This window comes from Erpetoichthys calabaricus, chromosome 4 (genome assembly GCF_900747795.2).
Source record: "Erpetoichthys calabaricus chromosome 4, fErpCal1.3, whole genome shotgun sequence".
NCBI classification, from domain to species: domain Eukaryota; kingdom Metazoa; phylum Chordata; class Cladistia; order Polypteriformes; family Polypteridae; genus Erpetoichthys; species Erpetoichthys calabaricus.
In genome coordinates this window covers 112,760,730-112,787,169 of record NC_041397.2, presented here as the reverse complement: position 1 = coordinate 112,787,169, position 26,440 = coordinate 112,760,730, and the positions used below count along the sequence as shown (strand labels likewise).

The 26,440-nt window shown below is 36.8% G+C and overlaps 2 protein-coding genes across 3 annotated transcripts in view; one reads left to right on the top strand and one right to left on the bottom strand.

Annotated features, from left to right (window-relative positions):
* Positions 1–219: 219 nt before the first annotated feature.
* esd (esterase D/formylglutathione hydrolase) lies at positions 220–21,439 on the top strand. The gene is made up of 9 exons (XM_028799688.2): positions 220–347; positions 2,287–2,362; positions 6,010–6,098; positions 10,168–10,266; positions 10,937–11,061; positions 12,267–12,386; positions 12,616–12,714; positions 17,675–17,842; positions 20,090–21,439. The coding sequence occupies exons 2-9, from the start codon at positions 2,295–2,297 to the stop codon at positions 20,168–20,170; spliced, it is 849 nt and encodes a 282-aa protein (XP_028655521.1). The 5' UTR covers positions 220–347; positions 2,287–2,294; the 3' UTR covers positions 20,171–21,439.
* The window catches only part of lrch1 (leucine-rich repeats and calponin homology (CH) domain containing 1), a 397,155-nt gene continuing 391,740 nt past the window's right edge, over positions 21,026–26,440 (bottom strand). For both annotated transcript variants that reach the window (XM_051927323.1, XM_051927325.1), the window contains one exon: positions 21,026–25,230. In XM_051927323.1, coding sequence (XP_051783283.1) covers positions 25,117–25,230 — 114 coding nt within the window. In that variant the 3' untranslated portion in view covers positions 21,026–25,116. The remainder of the gene's footprint in view (positions 25,231–26,440) is intronic.

Here is a 26,440-nt window from a genome sequence, read left to right as displayed (position 1 = left end):
GATGCAAACTGTTCAAATGTTCAATAACGTTAAACTTACAACTTTTCGCAATGAGGAACCATTTTTTAACAAAATGCCAACCCTTACTCATTTTAAATGTGAACACAGGTTTACTGCCAGACTTGTGCTACTCAGTCCGCTACTGCTTTAAATGACTTGCCTGCAGTGTAGCGGCTTCTCCCTGATAGCTTGGCTCTTAGCTATTATTGGTTAGCAGAGCGTCGAGGAGGGGCGGGGCTGTGCGTCATTGCGTCACGGGCGGCAGATGCGTGCGGACTTTGTTCTGGCAGCTCTAGTGTTAGCTGGAAATTATTCCGTTTGAGATCACACAAAGTGAAAGAAAACAGGTATGTATGTATGTATGTAATAAAATCAGTTTACTTCAAACCCGCAAGCAGCTGCGTTTGTATGACATATGCGTGGCAGCTTTGAACTCTTGACCGAGTTCCTGGACTACCATTGAGACATGAGTGAGATTGCCTTCTTAATGTCTTCGCTTTTTGTGACATTTTGCTGCTCGAGTTCTTGAATTGCACGCGTGTGCAAGTCAGCAAGGCGTGTCTGTTAATGTTAAGTAAAGTGCACTTCTGCAGAAAGCTCTGTGTGGTGGGGCCTCTCCGGTTTCTCCTGTTACTATTTTGGACGCGCCAGTTCGGGGGTCCTGCAGATCTGCCCCCTACGTCCACTGTCTGCCTTACGTACTCAACAAGCCCACCCCAAACTGCTGCCTTTAAAACGATTCCAGGCACACTGTGCTGCCCCTTTGACTGGCACCTGCTTCGCTGACTCGTGTCCCTTTCCTTATTAATTTCATAATAATGCCTTTAATAGAGGAAATGATTAAAACGTCTCACACTTCCTGCATTTTATTTTAACGTGCATCGGATATAATGTTGCCCAATTGCAACTTCACTGGTCTTATGGTGAGATCGCTTAATAATAAGGACACAGATTCTTTGGGGGGACCAGTGTAGTCTCCATATCATTGAGTTGCTTGGTGAGGCTGCAAAAGCCATGTATCTTGCCAGAGCACCAGTTGTATTCGTGGAAGGTACTTTGGGATGAGATTGAGTGTGACACGCACAATTGTCAGAAAAACAATATTTGTCACCTCATATTGTGCTGGCCCCACGTGTTCAGTATTTTCAAAGCCAACACTGCCTTATCTTCACTATAATTTCCAAAATTCTGTCATCTGAAAAATGTGTGTGTCCTTGCTGGAAGTGCTGCTGCCTCTCATCTTGTATGCATTTTTTTCCTTATGTTTATTTCACTCACCCTTCTTTTATAATTTTTTTTTCTAAATATAATATTCTCAAATCTGCCTAATCTAGTTTACGGTTATGGAATCTTATTACACCCTTGTGCAAACTAATTGAAACATACTGTGATTTTTTTATGCAGGAAAGCTCCAATTTTGCACTTATTTATTTTGTTGTGCATGTACATGTTGGTGGGAATGAATATTTCATTATTGTTTGTCTGTCAGATGACGCAGTAATTGCTCATGTGGAGTTGTTACATCAGCCAAGGCTGCATCAGACTTATTTTGGTTAGTGAGGTTACTGTTTCATCTGCTAATTAGTTGTGCTTCAGTTGTTGTGAGAGATGGCTGTGACCCCCTGAGAGCTCAAGAAAATTGTGATCCTACACAAACATGCAGACAAAACCTAGAGGGACATAGCAAGAACAGTAGGTGTCAGTCTGGCAACCGTCAACCTTGTTATCAAAAAGAAGGAGGAAGCAAGATGTATTTCACCAAAATGCAAAGGAAGATGTGCTGGCAAGAGAAAAACCACCACCAGAGACAATGCTTATCAACAACAAGAAAGTGTGAAAGACCCTCAAAAGACAAGTAATGCATTAACGTGATTTGGTGGAGAAGGGAATAGAAGTAAGTTCTTTTACAGTTCGCAGATGACTCCTGAAAATTGGTCAGAAAGACACACATCCTGTAAAAAATTGACTCCTGACAAAACTAATGAAACGGAAGGGTTAAAAATGTATCAATCTCAGTCTGAGTTTCTTACAAGAAATGCCGCATCACACCTTTATTCACTGATGCCTAATTGTTTCAATTTAACCGCTTCCTCCTAAACTCCTCACTTCGTCCCCTCCTTTTTCCTGATGTCACTCTGGACAGTTCTTTAATGATCCCCTTGACCTTTTCTAATAGTATTGATTGTAAGAGGTGGTACTTTGTGCATAACTAATTTATAGTTTTGTGTATGGTATGTGGGAAAAAAAACGCATGAATTCATATACTTATCTGTATTATTTCACCAGGTAAGGCAATGGCATTGACGCAGATATCCTCAAACAAGTGCTGTGAAGGTTTCCAAAAGGTGTTTGAGCACGACAGGTAATCATTTTTTTTGTGTGTGTACTTTCAATACTATAAACAAGGTAGATTATCTTGTTTAATAAAATCCTTGATATATTTACAGTATTTTTACCTTAGTATGTTACTCCTTTTGAGGCCTCACTACCACACCAAACAGCATCAGAATTAGGAAATTTTGCAATAGATAGTTCAAAGAAAGATTGCTGACATTAATTGTGTTTAACTATTCCCTTTAAAGAATGATTTTTTTTTGTGCTCCAACCAACAGAAATGATCAATTTCCCAGCAGCCTGGTGTTTCACCATTTACTAAAGAGACAGAAGTAATATAAGGACACATTTTAAGACCAAGAAGCTGTTATTTCTTGTCCCTATACATGACAACCACCTACTTTTGCCTTTCATAAATTGAATACTTCATAGATTTAAGACATTGTGGCATTTAAAGGTCTCAATATTGATAATGTATTTGCTATTAAGCTTCAAATATAATCTTATAGTGACACTCTTTTTCTTTGGTATATAAATTAGACACGTAATTAACAGCAACTTATCAAACCTCCGTCATCTTTCCCCTGCACCTGACCTTGAGGTGATACTAACTAGTGTGGATGATGACTGCATCCAGAGCATATCGACAAATTTTAAGGAACTTACCCCTTAATGATTTCAGGGAATGACGAGAAAGAGTTCTCTCCGTTCACATTACAGAAAAGGAATAGAATTAATCAACTCATACAATTCATTTTAGTTCAGTATACACCAAAAATGCCACAATTCAACTAAAGTAGTTTCTCATTCATTGCAAGGTCATATGTTCTTGTAAAGTCCTACACTTAAACTATTTTGGGAAAACACATTTTTGTATTTCATAGATAGCCTTGAATTTAAAATCACTCCCAAAGTCTTTACGGCAAAACCAGATGGAGTAAAAATGTGCTATAAAAACTGGTTGTAATATCCCTTATCAGACTATGTGCAAGTAGACTTCTTTTTCTCACCTTGAAAGAATCCCAATCCACCTTCTGTAATGCAGTGGTAAAGCAGAAGCATTATATCAAATTTGGGGGGAAAAAAAATCACATTTTCTTGGCATGGAGCTGTTCGGATTTTTTGGAACATTGCAATACCTCATTGTTGTTATTTTAAAGTACACGCTTTTTATTTTAATTGATGTTTTATCCTGGTTAAGAGGGGCCCTTGTCATATAGTTCTCTTTGTCAGGCAGGGATGGCGTGCTGAGTTTCATGAATTTTCTTCTGCTGGTGTTTATTCGCCTAGTAGATTGAGTTGTTCTGCAGAGTCTCTGGCTTGTGTAAACTTGTTCAAAAGACTGCAGAACATTATCTGTAAAGAAGTTACTGATAGTCTCAATACCGTGCATTTTTACATATTAAAAACTGTATTCCAGAGAATATAGAAGCATGGCTTGTTTGAAATGGTAACAGAAGGTAGTTTTCTATAACTACACAGGTAAACAATTTGGTATATTATTATTAGAATATACTCATATAAGTACTTGAGTATTGATCATGCCTCCTGTGTGCTCATAAATATACACGTTTTCTGTTTTACTCTGGTTTGAGTCATTATGATTTTAGCAAAATCACAGCAATAAGAGATGCATGATGTACAGTAGGGTTTAGTGAATTTGTAGTACTTATTCATAGGCCTGGGTAAAAGTATTGATTTTCTGATTAATTGTTATTTTTCGTTTAAACGATTCAGTATCGATTCTTGAAGTCTCAAGATTGATCTCGTGACTCTCTATCCTGCTCAATTATTATATATAGAGTTTTGCTTATCTTCATTTTTGGCATCCGATCCAGGAGATGTCGCTAATATGCATGTTTAGGCTTTCAATGTTAAAAGCTCTTTACTATCTTTCATAAAATGGCATGTCCTCCTCAACTGAAATCAGTGCTTTCAACACATAAATCAGATGTGTGGACTTACTACAGTGTGTCGGTAAAGAATAACTGAAATACATATCAAAGCAATATGTAAGCTTGCAACACAGAAATTAATAATTGTTGTAACACAACAAATTTGAGAAATCATTTATCCCAAAGTCAAATTCCAAATGAGTAGAGCCTAAACAGTCTACACTAGAAATATCAGGTAGCTCCAAGCTTCCATTTAATTCACCTTATGTCCAAAAAATAACAATCTGTAGCAGTTTTTATCTGAAAAGATATGAGACCTTACATTATTGTTGAAAATGAGGGCTTTTGACACATGATACAGAGTTTTGAACTGCGGTATGTTATACCAAACAGAAAGCAAATGTGTGAAGTTGTTGTACCCAGGCTTTATGTAGATCTTAAGCAAAATCTTCCCTACTTCTCTTAGAAGAAAACAGCCCAACCAGCAACAGCTGAACATCCAGGGCAGCAGATTCCTATGTGACAATCACATGTCACTACATTAAAAATGACTGGGCACCTGTGGTGGATGTGTTATAGACAAACGCGTTGCATGGCAGTCATATCTGGAGCAACCTCGCTGCATATATGCAAAGCTGCTGAGATGGCTGGCTGTTGTTCCAGAAACCTTTCTTGCATTTCCAATATGACTGTATCAATCACAACTTTGTGCATTGGCAAGTCTAATAAACATCGCTTCCCTTTAAGCCCGTGGCTAGTAGTACTGCTATGGTGGAAAAAAGTTTGCAATGCGCCTCACCCGGCCGAGCAATTGGGAAATTGTTGGATTTTTCATGGCATCATGTGATACAAATTGAGCATGTACGCAGTGCAACCATCGTGAAGTAGCTCCCTAAGATGTATTATACAGATCATATTAGTAGTGTTGTCAGTCACGATGGCTGGTTCTTTGTCTCTTATGTTCCATTCATCCAACACTGCTGTCAACAAGCATTAGCTCTAGATCCTTATTTTAAAACAATTCTTTTTTGTCTGAGGAGGAACTGTGAGGACACATTTTTGAGACTGGTTAATGTGACTGCTACACGTGAGAAATTAAAGATATGTGTAACTTATAAAATTGTAGAAAGACACACATTTTCCTGTTGTATCTTTAATTTCAGCTAATTCAAGATTAAATGTCTAATAGGGGAATAAACTTGGCTAAGTTTAGTTGAAGGGTGTCTACATGGAGATTCATAGTACGCAGATAGGTAACATATTATTTAGGAAGCAATATTTGATTATTTTATTACAATGTTATTTGCAAGATGATATAGATGTTTTATAATGTAGATGTCATTACATTGTTTTAAAACAAGGAGCCTCCAATAATATGCGTGGACTCTGATAGGGCGATACATATGTTAGATAAATTGTGATGAATTTTGAATTAGTACAAAGTTCATCATCATTTTTTTAAATCAAATATTTCTTCTTAAATGTCATTCCAGACACCCTTCAAATAAAGTGTTACTGAAATTTGTCACATTATGGCAATGTTCTCTGTTCATGGTTAAGTAATCTCTAAAAAAGCCAGAGCTTCAACTATATCAGTGCATGTTAATTCAGTCAAGATAAAATCAAAATTGAATCGGGACATCAGTGCCAATACCCAGCCCTGCTTGTTATATCTCTCTCTCTCTTATATATATATATATATATATATATATATATATATATATATATCTCTATGTTAAATATTGAGGATCGTGCTTATATTTTACCTTTATTTTTAAAGCACAGAGCTAAAATGTAGAATGAGATTTGGAATTTATCTTCCTCCAAAGGCTGAAAGTGGAAGATGTCCCGTCATGTACTGGTTGTCTGGTAAGTTGTACATATAGTATAAAGCACTACTGTTTGAATTGAAAATTAATTTTGAGTAGTAATATCAAATGTGTTGACAAAGCATGTAACAAAGTTTAAATGTAAGTAAACACTGATAATTGTTATTACATATTTGTTTCAATATTGTCTCAGATGTTCTGATATATTTGCCTTTTTATTTGTGCAATGTAGGAAGAGCGTCTACCTTACGTTGAACAGTAGTTACAATGTTTCACATTCCTGGCTAATACATAACTAGCCTGGTTATTTTTTTAAAAGGGTCCAATCACACCTAACCGTATTTCTCGTGTTTTAGCACTAGAACGGGAATGCTTCTACCTAAAACATTTGAAAAGTTATTTGCCATTATTTTCTATTACACTGTTTACACCCAAGCATTTTAGCAGAGAGAGATTTAGAAAGCTCCTCCGCAGGAGTTTTCAAGTGTTTTTGGCCAAATGCTTGTTCCATTGACATCAGTTGTAATGCTCATAAAATGCTGGTAAAAGAAAACAAAACAGTGTTTTGGAAATGTTTTTACAGAAAGTCAGTGCCTTATCCTGGATAAAGCAGCTCATTGTAACTAGAAAAAAAATGCCAGTATTGTCATGCACGTGTGTGCATCGGTCTTTAGCGACAGTTACTGAGGGACAGATTAAGGAACTTAGTTTGCAATCAAATGACAAGAATTCAACAAAAGTTACGGGTATACATTTAGTGTTAATCAGGGTAAAGTTTAGTATAGACATTTTAACAAATAGGCTAGTGGCGGTTTGTAATGCGGGGCGCTGCCCCCCTCCAAATATTTTAAAAATTCCACTTAAATAGGTAGTAAGAAATAAGTATGAACTAAATTTGTTTATTTGCACAACCTGTCAGCGCATGTCAACATCCATTAAAAATTGGTTTCTGACTTTGTTTAAATTCTGTGTGAATACCTATATTTCCTGAGTGAAGCACGTCAGCCAGATGAGAGTCTATGTTAAGTCCTCAACCTTTTGGCAAGCAGGTGACCTGAGGCTCCCCTTTAATTGGTTATTTTCAGATTTTTCTGGGGATGTAGCTCTTTGCGCTCCAAACAGTCCTACATTTATTGGCAGTGAATCAGTGTTTTATTATTATTTTTTCAATCTATCAATCATCAATGCACCATTTCAAGTTCACGTCAATGGTTCACAGTTCACACCCACCATTAATGTAGCTACAGATGAGCAAGCGCAACTTCAGAAATCAAAGAAAATTTGGTGTTTTTTTTTTTTTTTTTTTTTTCAAACGAAACACCCCTTTATAAATTGTGATCAAGAACAAGCTTACACACTGACTTTTTCCTGCTCTTGTTATGAAAAAATGGGGTTGGCTAACTGGATATGGTGTAAGTAATGTCTTTTTTTTGCTTTCCCTGTTTCAAAGTGTTGTTACCGAAGTGTTGTAGACAGCGACTGGGGTATGAGACCTAAATATCTTTCCGAAAAATGAAAGTGGCATGAAACTAGCTGCAGTCATGTAGACTAGACTATTATTGTTAAACAGCTAGAAGGCTACAGGATTGGCATTAAAAGGCACAATGAAGAGGTGACCAAAAATTTGTACCTCCTATCCACAGTAATTGACTGTGTGAAATTTTGTAGAGCATCTGAATTGGCTTTGCATGGCCATGAGAGCGAACACTCCGATAAGCCCAGGATTGTCCATGGGTTGGCGGATTTTGTTGCCTCTCTTGATGGAGTGTTGAAAGAGCACCTTGAGAATCACTGTATTTAAGGGAACCTCAGAAACTTTACAGAATAAGCTTTTAGACTCCCCGGAACACTTAGTACCATGCATACATTTTCTAACTTAATTAAAAAAGTCGTCTCTGTTCGGACTTGCATTTGTGAAGTGCGGTCATCAGTGGGTGTTTTTTTATATTGTCATAGCTCTGTATTTTTCTTTAATATTTAATTTTATTCAATGTTTTATTGTGTAGCGCTTTGTGACTTTTGTCTTTTTGTGCTTTGAAAATTTTTTACTTACTTAAAAAAAATAGCTGTTTGCCACAAGTACAAGTAAACCAAAACAGTGTCACTTCAATATCACTAATGGAGCTTGTTTAACCTTTCAGAATTAAACGTGTTGTTTCAAGTGAGATTTGGGTTATATTAACTTTATATTACAAACAATTTGTTACACATGACGTGATATGAAGTAAATATGTTCAAGTTCTGTTGTGACTCTGAAAATATGTATTTTTTTTAAATGGTCCGTCTGCAACCCATTAAGAAGCCTAAATTTCAAACTCTTAATCTGTCGGTGTCCTGCAGCCTATCAAACATTAGAGACTTATGTATTTTTCTACATATTAGGAAGTTTCTCAAAGTACATAAAACCTTTCTGAGAAACGCCACGACCCAGGAAAGGCTGAATGCATTGGCCATGCTGTCAGTTGAAAAGACACTGGTGACTGAAATGACTCAATTTAATCAGAAAGTAATTGAGAAATTTTCAGGCCTGAAGAAACAAGAGCAAAAATTATGTTCAAGTAGTGCTCTTGGGCAGGGTGTAGGCAACATTACGGTTTTTGTGTGTTTTTTCTTTACTCCAGAGCTATCAAGTGCTGTGTCAGTTTTCCACAAAAAAACAAAAACAAACTGTGCCCCCGCCCAAATTTTTTTACCAGCCTCCACTGAAATAGGCTGAGTGGTAACACAGAGCTCTTCCTCACAGCAGCATATAAGGTTTATGTGCTTTCCCTGTGCACTTCTGGATTGATTTGTATTGTTTATCGTGTTGAACCAAGTATTATTACTTATTTTAACACTTATTAAAATGTGTAAATGATACTTCTCAATTGTAAAAATACGTTTAGTACTTTGTGAAGTAAATAACATCTATCCTCTTTTTCTACCCGCAATATGAGCCACTGGGTGTACGCTGGCCACTGTGCCACCAGATCACATTGTTTCAATATATCTGTAGCAAATAAATGGATTAAAACTGAACAAATATTATATTAACACGTTTCTGTTAATGGGTTGCAAATAATCCACTCTTTTCTGCTTGGCTATACGACTGGGGCCTGAAAATGATTGGTGTACCATCCACCATGTATGCTTCTTGTCTTACACCCAGTGCTGCTTTGATAATCACTGGCTCCTACAGTCCCTAAACTGGGCAGATTAAATGTACCTCTCATCACTTGCAGGATTAAATAATATATGAATACAACATATGTTTAATTCTTTGAGTTGGCTACCTTTGCGCACAACAACCCCTTCCTCACTAGCTGTTCCTTGACGAGTGGATCATGAGCGTGTATGATTCTGCACCAAAAGCAGCAGGCAATTATTTTTTGTTTTGGCGAAATAACACAATGATTTTTTTTTCCTCCCACAGTTCTCTACTTACGTGCTTATTGACATCCATGTGAAATCCTAGAATTTTTCAGAATGTTGCCAGAATTTGTCCTCTTGACTTACGTTGCTGCAGAACTGGGTGAACACAATATGTTCACTCATGATGCTGGTGACACCTGCTCCTCAGCACTGTGATCGCCAGGATTAATAGCAATTGAGGACATTCTAGAAAAACAACAATCACCTCACAAACCTGCAAAATGGAAAAGATGTCAATATTTTTGCTGCAAAATGATTCTCTGAAAACGTTGAGAAAATGCATGAAAAATGCTCAAAAAGCACCTGAAAAGCCCCAAAAAACTTTTGAGTAAAGCTCGCAAAAAGCCTTTAAAAAGCTTGAAAACTGCTAAAGAAATGCTGGAAATTTACAAAGCTCACATTTGAATGGGCTTTAAGACTGAAATTCTTTTCAGAATTAACCTTTATTATTGTCTCTGAAACTACTGTGGCTGTACCTATAGGCACTACTTTAAAATGATGAATTAGAGGCATAATATTATATTAATATATTAAGTCATAATAAAATAACAAAAACTTGGCAAAAACTAAAAATATAAGCGTCCTTGATAATACAAAGGCATTTTTTCCCAAAACTTTTCCTAAGAATATACTGCATATTTTACATCTACTCTAAACGTTTGTTAAATTTAAGAAATTCTTCTTGACTTTTGTTGTAGGCTTAACATGCACTGAGCAGAATTTTATAAGCAAAGCAGGAAGCCAGCAAACTGCTGCTGAGCATGGAATCATCATCGTTGTTCCAGACACCAGCCCTCGTAAGTAAGAAGTGATCTTTGTAGACAGTAAAAGATCTTTATTAGAATTTCCAGATCTGTATTGATGGCTTTTACCACCCTGTTAAATATAATATCAATACTGTATTCTCTGTGCTAAAGATGGAAGGATACACAACCCAAAGCTATGAAGGTTTGTGTTTTTTTTTAAAGTTGTGGTTTATTATTCAAAGAAAAAAATGTTAAGATTCTGTAATACTGCTTGTCATAAGCTACATTCTACCTCTGGAAACTGAACCAGAGTTTGGGATTGCAATTATTCAGTTCTTTAGAACTGTTCAATGAATAGTCTAAATAAATTATAAAATAAACATTTAGGAACATACTTGCTGTGAGCTCTAAGATACATAGCACAAAGTATTCTGAGCATTTTTAAGCAGAACATTTATAATAAAAAATTAAAGTTTGAGACAAGATATATTTAATTTTGAATTGCAGTAAATCAAAACAAATGGTGTACACGTTATATATTCTTTAATTATGACCTGCAGTGTTCAGAAAATGTTAACAGATTTTTAAAAACTTCAGTGTTTACTTCAGCTATCTTTGAGCTGTGGGAAGAAGCCAAGTTACCAAGAGAAGTACCATAAATATATGTGGTGAATGTTCAAAATCCATACAAATATGTAAAAAAATTGATGCTAAATTTCAGGTGGATGTAATATTGAAGGAGAGGATGAGAGCTGGGACTTTGGTACCGGGGCAGGGTTTTATATCAATGCAACTGAAGACCCCTGGAAAACCAATTACAGAATGTACTCTTACATTACAGAAGAGGTATGTGAATATGTTACTGTCTAGTGGTTGAAACATTGTTATAACTTCCAGTGCTACTGAATATAATGCCATATCCTCACTAGTGCATTAAAAGAGAACACTATTAAACATCTTTTTTCTGATTGCAGGGCAGAAACTTAAAATAAACATGGTAATACCGTACAGGCAGACCTCAGGTTGCGACTGTCTCGGCTTACAGCTGTTCCACAGATGTGAACAAGCACATAAAATCCCCAGATTTTTCAACTGAATTTCAACTAATTTTTATCTAGTGACTTCAGTTATTTACTTGCTAACAAAGGAAACTAGTTTTAACGTGGATGAATATTTACAGCTTTTGTTCATGTGTCACTAAATGTAACCAGCGGTGTGCACACTTCATAATAAGCTCCGCTAAAGGTTAAACATTTGGTTTGAATAATAGGTCTACTATTGTTGAAAATCGAGCTGTAGGGCTGCTGTTAGCAGAATCCAAGATCCTAAATTATGTCCTGCCTATACATCTTTGGGTTTATATTTGGGGCAGGGGCCGGGGTCTTGGCTTGAAAAGGTTTGGTAACCCATGTACTAGGCTAATATAACAGGGAGGAGAAGGGATGCCACAATAAAGGGACTACTTTTGCAATACAGGCTGTTCAGTAATCTGTAGATTATCAATTTCTTTGTGTTAAACATTGAAAGAATATAATAGTAATTTGTGTGTTATAAGTATGTTTAAAATAATCTCAATCCTGGATTATACTGTAACAAGTGTGTGCGTTTTTTATTACTAAGTAATTAATTTTGCTGATAAATGCAAGATCATTTATTTATGAAATATAATAACTGCAGGATACTTGAAAAAACACTTTTTTGTTTTAAACGTTTTATCCTTATCCAGACAAAATATGTGCACTAAATCAATCACTTTCTGTCCAAGGAAAATCAACTATAAGTTTTAGCTGAACAAACCTCAGCATGCTGTCAGAGTTAGGGGGTCCATGAGTAATCTGCAGAAAATTGTTGGGGGTGGGGGAACCCTGCAACATTGTAGTAGAATAAAACATAATCAGATCTGCAACTGCAGTGTTTAAAAAAGTTGACCATATGCTCTGGTATTCCTAGTCATATTTATTTTAAAGCCTGAAGCATTTGTAATTTCCTAGGCATTGTCTCAGGTTGTTTTTCTCTGTTTTCAAAATTTCCTTTTCATGTTTAACTTTTAGCTTCCTCGCTTGATAAATGCAAACTTTCCAGTAGACTCTGAAAGGATGTCCATTTCTGGTCACTCAATGGGTGGCCATGGTGCTTTGATTATTGCTCTGAAGAATCCTGGAAAGTACAAGGTATATTTTTAGCACTTTTTAATACTCAAAAATGATTAATACATTTTAGAGCACAGTTAATTTATGCAGCATAGTCTTCTGGAGAAAGTAGGAAAGAATGAGAATAAATATTTTGCAGAGTTCAGAAACTACAACTAAGTTTGTTTAGAAATTGAAAAATGCCACAAAAATCAAGAGGCTTCATTTTGTTCAGAGAAGTTGGACCTTGACTTTCTTTTTTTCTTTAAAGACAGTATCAGCTTTTGCACCAATCTGCAATCCGATGCAGTGTCCTTGGGGTCAAAAAGCTTTCACTGGATACTTAGGACCCGACAAGTCCAAGTGGGAGGTACGTTTTGAAAGTCATGTCTCATAGTTCTTTTTCTTTTTTAATTAGTTTAAGATGGACAGTGCTTGCTGTTGTTGTACTAACCCCATAGCACTAAAGTTTTGAAATTTTGCAGTTAATGAACATTATGAGCACAGTGAAGTACAGGCAGTCTTCATATTTAGAATATCAATCAAAGTGCTAAAAAATGCAGCAGACTAATAGAAGTGTATTTTTTCCAAGTAATAACCCATCATGTTTGTTTCTGCATGTGAGCCACTGTTCATGCCGTATCCACGTGTTAGACCAAGATTTCCAGATGGCAAAACACTACTAATCGTGCCTTGCCAAGACTGTCAGCAAATAATTATAGTTATTAATTTTTTTAATTAGAGATATTTGGACTGTTAACCAGTAATTATGAATTTAATTGTTAGAAAACCCATGAATATAATTATCCTCATACAAATGAAAGATACTATTTGAATGGTATGTGCACTTGTACCTGCTATGATGAGGTTCAAAGAAGCAACACACTAAGCTGGGCTGGATATCCTCACTGCCTTAACTTTTTGAACCATTTTGTAGGCATTTCCCACATGCTGTTATTCCAGCAGAGAGTGAGAAAGATAAAGAAAGAGAAACCCTCCTGTGTGTCATGCCTTCTTCCAGCAGGCCACGCTTTGTACAACTCTGGTTGAAGGCACCAAACTTGCAATCTCACCATATGCCAAACCTTCTCAACTGGCTTCTGTTGATCTGGAATAAACAGTGGTTCTGTGCTGAGCTTTACACCATATCACACAGTGTGTGTGCGCCCAGCAGCCCTGTGCAGTATAATTGCACTCTATCTGTTTTAACTGGTGATGTAATTCTTTCGGTCAATACTACCCTTAATTTGTAACCATAGGTAAGCATGTCAATCTAGAGAGACTTGTAAATGAAACGCTTCATTCAATGACTTGGCTCTGGCTTCATTATCATGGTCCAAAGCAATTTTCACAAAATTGCTGTTACCTTATTGGTTTGTTAGTCAAATTCCCGACCTCCTCTACCCTCACTTGTTAACAACACTGGGAGGTACTTGTACTCTTCAACCTTCAAGCTGCTGCCCTTTTAAAGCAAAAGAACAAGTCTCTGCTTTCCAGAGAGAACCACGACTTATAATCCAGATGTGCTGATTCTCATTCCATGCAGCTAAGAACAATTTCTTAGTTTCCCAGACTAGATGTGCGCCCAGCCTTAGCTGTGCTTTGAAATTCCATACATGAAAATCACAAATAGATTAGGAGATAAAACTTACCCCTTTGTGTAATCCCTGATCCACATTGAATCATCTTACCATAATAACATTTATGTGATCTTAAATCTGACTTTGCAAATACAGGGACCTACAGTGCATCCGGAAAGTATTCACAGCGCATCACTTTTTCCACATTTTGTTATGTTACAGCCTTATTCTAAAATGGATTAAATCCATTATTTTCCTCAGAATTCTACACACAACACCCCATAATGACAACATAAAAAAGCTTACTTGAGGTTTTTGCAAATTTATTAAAAATAAAAAAATTGAGAAAGCACACGTACATAAGTATTCACAGCCTTTGCCATGAAGCTCAAAATTGAGCTCAGGTGCATCCTGTTTCCCCTGATCATCCTTGAGATGTTTCTGCAGCTTAATTGGAGTCCACCTGCGGTAAATTCAGTTGATTGGACATGATTTGGAAAGGCACACACCTGTCTATATAAGGTCCCACAGTTGACAGTTCATGTCAGAGCACAAACCAAGCATGAAGTCAAAGGAATTGTCTGTAGACCTCTGAGACAGGATTGTCTCGAGGCACAAATCTGGGGAAGGTTACAGAAAAATTTCTGCTGCTTTGAAGGTCCCAATGAGCACAGTGGCCTCCATCATCCATAAGTGGAAGAAGTTCGAAACCACCAGGACTCTTCCTAGAGCTGGCCGGCCATCTAAACTGAGCGATCGGGGGTGAAGGGCCTTACTCAGGGAGGTGACCAAGAACCCGATGGTCACTCTGTCAAGAGCACCAAAGGTCCTCTGCGGAGAGAGAACCACCTTCCAGAAGGACAACCATCTCTGCAGCAATCCACCAATCAGGCCTGTATAGTAGAGTGGCCAGATGGAAGCCACTCCTTAGTAAAAGGCACATGGCAGCCCGCCTGGAGTTTGCCAAAAGGCATCTGAAGGACTCTCAGACCATGAGAAAGAAAATTCTCTGGTCTGATGAGACAAAGATTGAACTCTTTGGTGTGAATGCCAGGCGTCACGTTTGTGGAGGAAACCAGGCACCACTCATCACCAGGCCAGGGACTGGGAGACTAGTTAGGATAAAGGGAAAGATGACTGCAGCAATGTACAGAGACATCCTGGATGAAAACCTGCTCCAGAGTGCTCTTGACCTCAGACTGGGGCGACGGTTCATCTTTCAGCAGGACAACGACCCTAAGCACACAGCCAAGATATCAAAGGAGTGGCTTCAGTACAACTCTCTGAATGTCCTCGAGTGGCCCAGCCAGAGCCCAGACTTGAATCCGATTGAACATATCTGGAGAGATCTTAAAATGGCTGTGCACAGACACTTCCCATCCAACCTGATGGAGCTTGAGAGGTGCTGCAAAGAGGAATGGGCGAAACTGGCCAAGGATAGGTGTGCCAAGCTTGTGGCATCATATTCAAAAAGACTTGAGGCTGTAATTGCTGCCAAAGGTGCATCGACAAAGTATTGAGCAAAGGCTGTGAATACTTATGTACGTATTTCTCAGTTTTTTTATTTTTAATAAATTTGCAAAAACCTCAAGTAAACTTTTTTCATGTTGTCATTATGGGGTGTTGTGTGTAGAATTCTGAGGAAAAAAATGAATTTAATCCATTTTGGAATAAGGCTGTAACATAACAAAATGTGGAAAAAGTGATGTGCTGTGAATACTTCCTGGATGCACTGTAACAGCATGAAGCAGTGGGACCTGAACCCAATATTGTTGAAGCACTTCCCCTATGATACCTCTAGGGATGTCACAATACCTGAATTTTTATAGTAGCTATTAATATCAGTGAAATTTAATAATATTTTATACTACAGCAAAAGCAGGAATCCCATTCAACCTACTTTACTATATTTAAAAAAAAAAATCATTAACAAATACAAATTCCTACGATATATGGGCAGCCTTCGGGTAACTTTTTTTTTTATTACCTTCAGTATTCAAGTCAACAATACTGTCCTTTTATTCTGTAACACAGTATAAAATATACGATGACTAACATTGACAGCAGCTTTAAAAGTGTAGGATAAGCTCCAGGGAGTCAGCCATCTACCATTCAAGTAAACTGGTACTGACAATCTTAAATATCTATAAATACAATAAACTTTCTATTTCATAGTTTTCCATGCAGAACCATACAAGTGCCATGAAAAAAATAAACAATGGTTCCAAAGAAGAACACTGACTGACTATGCTGTGAACTGCCACAATAACCACCATGATCATTTTATGTGCCGAGACTGTTTAGTTATGTCAGTGCATCAGAAGTGTTATACTTGACTTCTTCACATTTCAGCATTTAAAAATAAACCTGTTTAGTCCTGAGTGGAGGAGACTGCATGCCAGGTCTTCAAAATCCTCAAAAGCATTGATAAAGTAGATCTAGCAGAATTCTTTAAACTTAATGGTGAATTACGTACTCAAGGCCAACAGTAGAAATTAACAGGAAGTGAATTTAAGCCTGAAGCCAGGAAGCATTTCCGCAAAATGGTAAGGACACTTTAAGAAGCTGTGGCCTTAGACAGAAGTGTAATTTAGCACTTAGACATAGCAAACCTATGCACTGTGGTAAAGTTTCACTTATGCTAGAGACACAATAACAGCATACGCACAAAAAAAAATCAGATTTATAAAACCATTTTGAAGTTCATTTATAAATCTCAGATCAATTTTAATGTATGTGCTCATGCATGCACTGTTAACCACTTCCCGTCACCTCCCACCAGTAACCATGTATATAGATTAAAAAAAAAAAAAAAAAAAAAATCCTTTTTGAATATTCATGACCTAATCACCACATAAATGTGTCCATGTTCTCGAGTGACGTCTTTACTTTCAAATCATGGGAGAAGACAGAAAACAAAACTTCAATAAATGTGAACTTCAGGTATTACTGACTTTGGGCAGTTTAAGGAGAGGCTAGTGTTATTAAAATAAGTTAAACAACTATGACACTGACTAGATGCTGTATATTCAAACCTGCCTCAATGTACTGCTTTGGCTTTAAAACCAGACTTTTAAGAGTAGTGTTATTCCTTCTCTGGGTCTGTCCTGCAGGAGAGACATCTGGGTAGGTATGAGGATACTCGAAAGCTCTAAGTTTGGCACTGGATAATTTTTCTGGTGGACAAGGTATTCACCTCAAAGCAAATTTGAGCTACACGTGTATAAAATCTTGAATATTGTTTGTGTGCATGCTTGAAAAAACAATTCAGAGTACTTTTTAGTGTTCCTAAGAGAACCATCTAGTCTCTGTCTAGCCTCTCAGCAATCTCAGTCATTCCTCACTTGTGCAGTGAAGGGGTGTGAGTGGAAGGAATGACTTGCCTTTTCTGGTCTGAATCGGATTTCGGTGCTGGTCATAGTTTGTCTATATTGAACCCCAATGGCGAAACACAAGGAAAAATGAATTGCAATAACTCCCGTTGAAATCAGATAAGGCATGCCAGCAGCAGCCGGTGTGAAAACAGTCCAAGTGTCGTGACAGCATGGTGTTTGTTGAGCTTCAGCCCTTCTCCAAGTGGAGTTATATGACTTGATATTATCAATACAGATGTGCCACAGTGAGAGTCACTCCAGATCTCTGAATTTAAAACTGCAAACCAGAAGCTGCTCAAGCAAAAGCTTAAATAAGATGAAATAGTAAAAATCACACATAAATTAATCTTTACTTTCACGTTATTTATTTTTATAGGAGTATGATGCCACTGTCTTGGTGAAATCTTACTCTGGTCCACAACTAGATATTCTCATTGACCAGGGTAGGGATGACCAGTTTCTTGCTGCAGGGCAGTTACTTCCAGACAACTTTATTTCTGCGAGTACAGAAAGGAAGATTCCATTGGTATTCAGACTGCAACAGGTGAGTGTGAATTTACTGCTGTTTTTTTCCCTAAAGTCTTCATATATTAGTCCATAATACAGTATATATATTGGTTAATTTATAGTATTTACTTTGTCACCATTTATTCATTTTTTTAAGTAGTCAGCAAGCCAGGCATTAAGCAGGGAATCTGAGACGGCCACAGGTCAAATGCACTTGCCCATACACAGTTGCTGGTCCTAAATTGTGAGAAACACACGACATATATTTAGTTATTCTTTTTCACTTATATAGAACTAATTTATTTTCTTATTCTTTTCAGTTACTTGGTAATATTACAGTTATTTTTTGCAGTATTTTCCATTAAAAAGGTAAAATTCATTTTAAAGAAATTTTAGATTTGGCATAGTTCATGCGTGGATGCATGTTCTCCCCGTGTGTGCATGGGTTTCCTCCTGGTACTCCGGTTTCCTTCCACCATCCAAAGACATGCAGGTTAGGTGCATTGGTGATCATAAATTGTCCATAGTGTATGCTTGGTGTGTGTGTGTGTGTGTGTGCGCCTTGCGGTGGGCTGACACCTTGCCCAGGGATTTGTTCCTGCCTTGCGCCCTGTGTTGGCTGGGATTGGCTCCAGCAGTCCCCCATGACCCTGTGTTAGGATATAGCGGGTTGGACAATGGATGGATGGATGGATAGCTGCTGCTTTCTGATTTGTAGAACCATCATTATGTGGTTTAATAAATTCTCATTCCAAAAGGATGCTTTTTTTCCTCCTATATTCCATGTAATAAAATGTTTTAATGACACCAGCAGTAAAGTGTTGATGTAAACTGGATGACCGATATGCATCTACTCAACAAAGTAGGCAGCAGTGCATATTAACTTTCTCCAGCAAGTAACCCTGTAACTTCATGGTCCATAATTTAAATACTTGCCCTCTTTATTTACTCTTTAACTGAAATATACTAAACTAGCTGTGCTACCTGTCTTAAGACAAGATTGAAATCTACGTAATCCAGCTAGACCATGCAATGCATTTATCTTTGTCATATGCTATTTGGTATGGGATTCATAAAATCAGTGTTAATGTTTGTGATGCACCATTTGTTGGAATGACAAATGCAGTGCATTTTATTACTAAAAATGTTTGTGATGTACCATCATTTTGGAGTGACAGTGACACAGCTCCCGGATGGACACACAGACACTTATCTTTTTCTTAAGGTGGATTGAAAGCCAAAATATGGTAAACTGGAAGGAAAAAAAGAAAAGGGTAATTTTCTTTATTGAAGAAGATAGTCAGTTGTACATACTCTGTGGTTAAGGACCCAGCAGGACTGTTGGGCAAGCCAACTAGATGGAGCAGTGCACCAGAACTAGTTTAGGACATTAGGTAGACTTTTTTGATTCCGGAAGGAAATTTGTTTGTGCTAGAAAAGTACAAAACATAAAACACTGTTACACAGGTACAAGAAAATAAGCAAATATCAATTAGTGTAACCATAAGTACACACACAATAACAAGAATAATTACCTTTATAGTAAACATAATATACAGAATTCAGCAGCATCCCTACAAGTAACAGAATTTAAAATACTTTTAGCCGTAGTTATAAAATAATAAAATAGTTCTTAATGTAATGTGATATAGTGTAATAAAATAGTTTCTCTTTACCCTTGAGGACCTACTTCTGTAGCCTGACAGCAACGAAATTCAGGAAAAAGAGGCTGGCTACTGCCTGAAAAAATCAAGTTGGCTTACTTTCTAACTTGTTTGTAATACAGCAAAATGAGGTCTGCTGCAAGCCAATAATTTTACTGCTAAATTTACAGTGTTGTTAAAATGGTTTATATTCTTAATAATGAGATGTCAAGCCAACATATAAAAGCAAATGTAACAACAGGTTCAATAAGGGAGTTTATTGTTGATGTTTCTCAAAAAGAACAATCTGTATGTGAAATGTCTCTGATCCCGCTCACTGTTTGAGACGTCAGTTTTCATTCTTAATGTTTAGTCCAAAAAACTGCGACAAATGCTGACTTGGATGAACAAGTATTGGTTTGTCACATAATGTTCCTGAATATAAAGTGTGGTGGTTATTATTGACTCGTATGAATAACTTGAGTCAGTTGGAAAAATGAAGCAAAACTTAATATTTCCTTTGCATGGCAATTTTGATGAATCACTTAAGATTTACTCTTGACAGATTATGATTTTTCTTGTAATGAAAAGTGTGATTAGTGCTTTTTTTTAACTAGCTTTATATATTTTTTGTCTTTTAGGGATATGACCACAGTTATTACTTTGTGTTTTCATTCATGAATGATCACATAAAACACCATGCAAAGTACCTGAATGCTTAAGAATTTCACCAGAGGAACTTTAAAGACTAGCCCATCACTGGTCATTCATCACTTTGCTATTTTTGTAAGACAAAATCCATCACCTTGATAATAAGAATACATTGCTGTGCAGTTTAAATACCTTCTGTTTGGTAAAAATAAAAAATGCATCAATAAAATATGGTGTTTTCATTTTCTGTATTTGCCTTTTTATAAGCACATATCATTATTCTGATTTTAAGAACATATTCAGAATGACACCCTGCTGTTGCATTTTATCAAAGACATAGCTTGACAATGGACATCAGTGGCAAAACTCGGATTTCTGTGAACACTCAATGGAAATACTGAACTATTCACAATGGATTCATTTATAAAAATGCTTTATACTACTCACAGGAAGGATGGCTTGAGTGAAAAGAATTAATTAAAAACTGTAGATAAGAACAGTCGCTACAAATTCATAGGCATGTGGATGGGAATCAATATTTAAAATCTACTTGTTGGCAATAAATAAAACCTGGCATATAACTATTCTGTACATTTCAAATGAGAAAATTAGAAAAAAAAAGTAAATACAGGTTTGTAACTAATGTACTGTACAAATTTCTTCACCAGTATTTAATGAACAAGCTGTTCACAAAATAGACTTACCCAGACTGCCTGTCTTTTGCTTTGCATGTGTGTTGAATTGTTCTGTAGGTGACTCTTAGCTGAAACACTTACCAGTCAGCACCGCCATCACTTCTAACCAGACAGCCGCAGTGTGGGGGTGAGAAGCCGTGTTGTCCATCTTTCCAGTCAACCGAAACATTTGGACAAAACACATAAACTCTTCCAGTCAGGTAGAGGGGGGGAAAAAGGCTGACGCTTAAGTGCTTGTTACAAAGAAAGGTTTTTAATGTTTAAGTGATTTGTATTATACACACTATATACAGTAAATAAGGAAATGGTACAAATGGAGGGGTAACACTGTACATATGAGTGCTGTACAAAAACCTTTTGAAATTCCAAAGCCAAACTAAAGACAGTTTCATAAAAAGCAGTAATACAAAATATTTCACATACTTTATATAATACAGTCAACTTTAAACATACATAGAACTCCTTTTATATAATATATGGCTATTAATGTGTTTAAAAACAAGTGTCAGATTCACTTTACATTAAAGCAAAAAGTCACAGGAAAACAGTGTTTTTACTCAAGATGCAGCAATTTGCATTCTTTCAAATATCAATTAACAGCAGTAAGCAATTAATTCAAAACTAAATTTTGTCTCTTTTTTTATTTTAAATAATTCTTTAAAGTGCAGGTTGCTTCATTACCAAGCCAGCTAGCTACTGTAGTACAGATTTAGGAAGCCATGTGGAAATCCAGTGCAACTTTCAAATGTAGCTGCTTGGGGTCATACATATGTCATCACCCCACCTGCTTTAATTAGTGTTTGAAAACAAATCTGCAAATGATGCAAAAAGAAGCCAAATTCCACACTAGACCTCAGTATAAGCTTCATTGTTTACATGTAAACAAAGCTATTGTTTGTTCTTAGCATTTACAATACAACAAATGCCCCAATGTCTGGCTGACATTAACAAAATGCTCTTCTATCTGCTAGTAAAGCACTACATACACCTGCCGTATTAAAATATTACTAATCATCCTCACCACTTACTTTTACAAGTAGAAACTCTTCTAAAAGAGATTTTATAGACAGAGGTCTGTCTTCCGATACTTAAGGGCTGTGATTTTTTGAGGAATTAGGCAATAAATTAGCAGTACAACTAAGCCTTTACCATTTGAAAGCTGTGCGTCTGCTCTGCCAAGAAAATTTCCAACACCCTGTGACCTGTTGGGTATGCAGACTAAAAGAAAACAGATTACATGATTACACGTTCGATTTGTGATGAGGTTACAAATTCTTGGGTTATTCCTCACTGATGACTGTAATTTACAGGCTTGTAAGTGAGACTGACATTCTAGTTGCGATCCATCCAGGGCTTCGCTACAGTGGTGTCAAGAAAACAAACCACCCTGAGCCACCAGAAAAAGCTCAGCCTAAGAACCAAACTGGTTCAGAAATGGGATGGAGGAAGTCAGATATGAAAAAATGGCTGGAAAAATTGTGAAAATTATGCAATGAGCTGAATACAAGGATAAGGGGATCAGTTAAAACTACAAATAATAATTCCTGTTATTGTAAGTGCTTTAAAAAAAGGTGAACTTTTAAACCAAATGGTTTACTTACTCAAGTGTTTAACAGCAGACATGAAACCTATGACAAATGCAAGTGTAAACAGAATTAGAAATAAGGAAATGTTACTTATGACTTTAAGTGGTGCCTGCAAAAACTGTCAAGCACTTGATGAAAAAATCTGTCAAGAACAGGCAGAGGACTGGAAGACCGTGTTACCTCTGATTCTGACAACAAGTTCATCACAGTCAGCAGCCTCAGCCTCTATCCTTCTGTAATCTCCTATGGAGAACTTGAGAGCAAACTGTTTATTTACATCTGCATTTCTCTTTGGACATATGGCTTCAATACTGCAGCAGAATAACTAGAGCAAATAATAATTATGGCAGTTCTTTTCAATGTATATTTGAAAATACAGGGTACAGTAGGTGCCATTTCTGCCTCATTAACCAGGGACCTAGACAGCGTAGAGGGTCACTATTGTCATGTGTACAGAGAACAGTGAAACTCTTACTTGTATGTGCAGAGGTTGGTTTGTTTGTGGCTCGGTTTTCATATGCATGTTTAACTACGAGGTTTTCTTACAGGGGTTTCGCCTGAGTTGGATTAAGCAGGTTTGAGATTATTATGGTTGGTTATTTAATTGATTAAAACACAGGGATGTTTGTTTGCAAATGCATTCTGTCCTTAAGTGCTTTCTGCCATGCCCTCTAGATGTTGGTGAACTACATAAGTAAATGGATGCATACTGACTATTGAATTGGTGTTTGTATGCTTTTGACTAAATAATAATATATCTGCTTTGTTTCTTTTGCTGTCAGCAAAAGAATGTGATTTCCTACTGAAACAAACTCCCTCATAATTCTCTAAAATTTAAGTTGAGTTGAAAGGTCCTGTATGGTAATATTACCTGGAAAATCAGAGTGTGGCCATTAAAACAAATGTACAATGCCGGTAATAATCTTCCGATATTTATTCTATTATTCTGTAGTCTGTAAACTAAAACTACAATAATGTGAAGCCTGTTTCACTACACTACAAAAAAAGAAGTGATCTAGTCATTTAGACCTGACAGAGAGTCAACACTTGAATTATTTGATGAATAAAACTCAAACTTCACTAATAAATGCACTTATGACCATACAAGACAATGCTTAAAACAAAACCATTAATTGTTCTAGTGATCAGCTTCAAACATGCAGAAGTTTACTATTTAGGTTTCAGTCAAACAGACGTACAACAGACCAGACTTTCTCGATTACAAACATCATAAAATAAAATGTTTCCAAGGGGGAATTCATCATCTTAAAACCAAAAAATAAAAAAAAATAAAAAAATATTTCACAAGATAAAGAATGTTTGATAACCAAACAACAGGGCGGGGTGAAGTGAATGGAAATAAATATGTATGTGTGTATAAAATGTTTAAAATCTTTCTTATATACAACCATTAGTAAAAAATACTGCTGTTCAGATACAAATCATCTCTAAATAACTAAATCTGTAATATGTAATGCTCACCAAGCAGTTCTGCTTCCTTAAAAAAGCTGCACTTACTGAAAACTAGGATTTAAAGGATTCATGCCTAAAGCGCCAAGGGATGCAGATGAACATTTCTGCTCTTTTGAGAGGTGCAGCGGAGTGCTGCTGTCCTCTACTCACCTTTGTAACATCTTTAAGACTTCAGCCTCACAGACACAAGGCATGTGAGAGTTAAGGGTTAGGGTGTGTTTAAAAATTGACCCTCTACCTAACCACGGACAAGTCTTCTCAACTGGCTCTGAAGGGTGTACTCGCATATCTCCTTTTCTCACAATTCTAGACTCTGGAGTCTTAAAAGTACGAAACAAGGCAGGAGCCTTGCCATTTTGGTGGGGTTTCTCTGACAGAAGCCAACCTTTACCTGAGTGAGCTCACTAAGCCTACCATGGTCTCACAAATTGTCAACTCCTGTCTCTCCGTTTCCACAGTGCCAATACAGTGTCACACACATCTGGGCCTTCTCACCTCCCATGGCCTCTTAAATTGCCTACTTACCTAAATGGGGCAAATGTTTCTTAAAAGAAGAAAGTTCAATATTATAAATTAACACAAACCTGGAATGTTACAAAAGCCACGGAATAAAAGAGACTGACAGTACATTTGTTTTCACCAACCCCTGAGACACATCACTTTAAATTAAAAAAAAAAGAATTAAAAAGAATAAAATGTGCAAGTCACAAAACCTAACGCAAGCTATAGCCCACCTTATATATATATATATATATATATATATATATATATATATATATATATATATATATATATATATACTAACAAGATTAAACTGTACACAGAATCAGCTTCTGCATATTGGATAGCTGATGTGAAGTATCCATTTTTGTAATAATGGAGGAAAAAACACTTTAAATAAATAATATAAATATCTCGGGGTAAAAATACAGGTCCCTGACTTCCCCAAAATTACTCTTACGTTCAGGGCAGGCGAAACAAGGAAAAACAAAATTCAAAAGTAGCCCATCTCATCAAATAGTTTAAGCATCACTCAACATGGGGAACCTGCATTGACACAGTGACATGTCCATTTACACTTCAAACAACACTGATCCCCTCAAGATTCTTACGCACATCATTTTCCAATAGAAAGTTCAGGAGGTGCAGCGGCAAACTCCCTTCAATCACTTTGGCTAGAAACACTGCAGCAGGGGGTCTGCGTTTGTGGTGGTCTAGTAAGGCCGTAGTACTCTGACAGGTAGTGTCAGTCTTACTTGCTTTTCATGTAAACAAGGCCTGTTTGGTTGTGGTCACATCTATCAGTGCTTGGACGGTAATGCTCACTTTAACCAAGCCTTTTTCTTCAAGTATGTGATGGGGTAGACATAATTTCTCCTAAAATGAAAAAGCAGCACAGAAAAAAGAAAACAAACATGTAAACAAAAATGAAACATGCATATGTCAATGAAATTACAGGACACTTCAGACGTTACTTAGCATGGCAGACATTAAACAACAGAACTCTTTTAGAGGATCAACCACATTCAATACCAGCACTCATCTGACCAAGGATACATGAGAAACATGACCTCATCCCATACGGCTATGCTTAGTGAATAATAATTTTCAGCTGCCCATCTTTCCCAACTCTGTACCTAGGATACCATTTGGTCTGAATGCCAGGCTGATTTATTTAATTGAACTCTGGTTTACTATACACATCTTCACATAAATGAATATCAAATTTGACCAAGTAGGTCGTAAAAATGGTTGGGAGAGGAGCTGGCATATGTAGCCAATGAAATTAGCCCAATAGTCCTATAACTGACTGAAATGTACCACCTTTTAAATTGGATTTTTTTTTTTTGATTTTGATATACTTTGTTAATCCCAGAGAGGAAATTGACTTTTCGCATGACTCTTGGGTGTCAGAGCGCAGGGTCAGCACTTGTATAGTGCCCTAGGTCCTTGCTCAAGGGCCCAACAGAGTAGGATCCCTTCCGCCAGGATTTGAACTGGCAACCTTCCAGATACCAGCACAGATTCTTAAATTAACGCATGTTAGATTGAACAATGACTTAAAACAGGACATGCATGAGTGGGTGTGTGCCTGAGTATGTCCTCCAGGGGTAATGCCAGAGGGTGAAGGATGGGATTCTGGCTCCCTTTGAGCTGATGGTACAATAAGTGGGTGCAGGAAATGGAAAGATTTATAGTCCTCCTAGTCTACACAATTCATTGTTATCAAATGGCAGCTCAAAGTGCTCCCGACTTCAATATCCTTCTATAGCTAACTGGAGTTTTTATTTTCCTCTCCTCCATTTTCAACTGGACATAGCTTAACAATTAATTAATGGACAGATTTTCCTGGGCACCACTTATGTTAATCAGTTTGGAATTACTTTGTTTCCTGTTTGTTTAAAGGATGCGTTTGGTATTCTTCAAATCAAAGTTGTTTCTTCACAAACATGGTATATATGCATTTGCCATGCTTAATTGTTTTCTATTAATTTAAAAAAAATACTGCTTGTTCTGTCGTTTTATAATAGAAGTCATGAGGCACAGGGTTGGACTGGAAAAGTAAAGCCTAAAAACTTAACTGAAT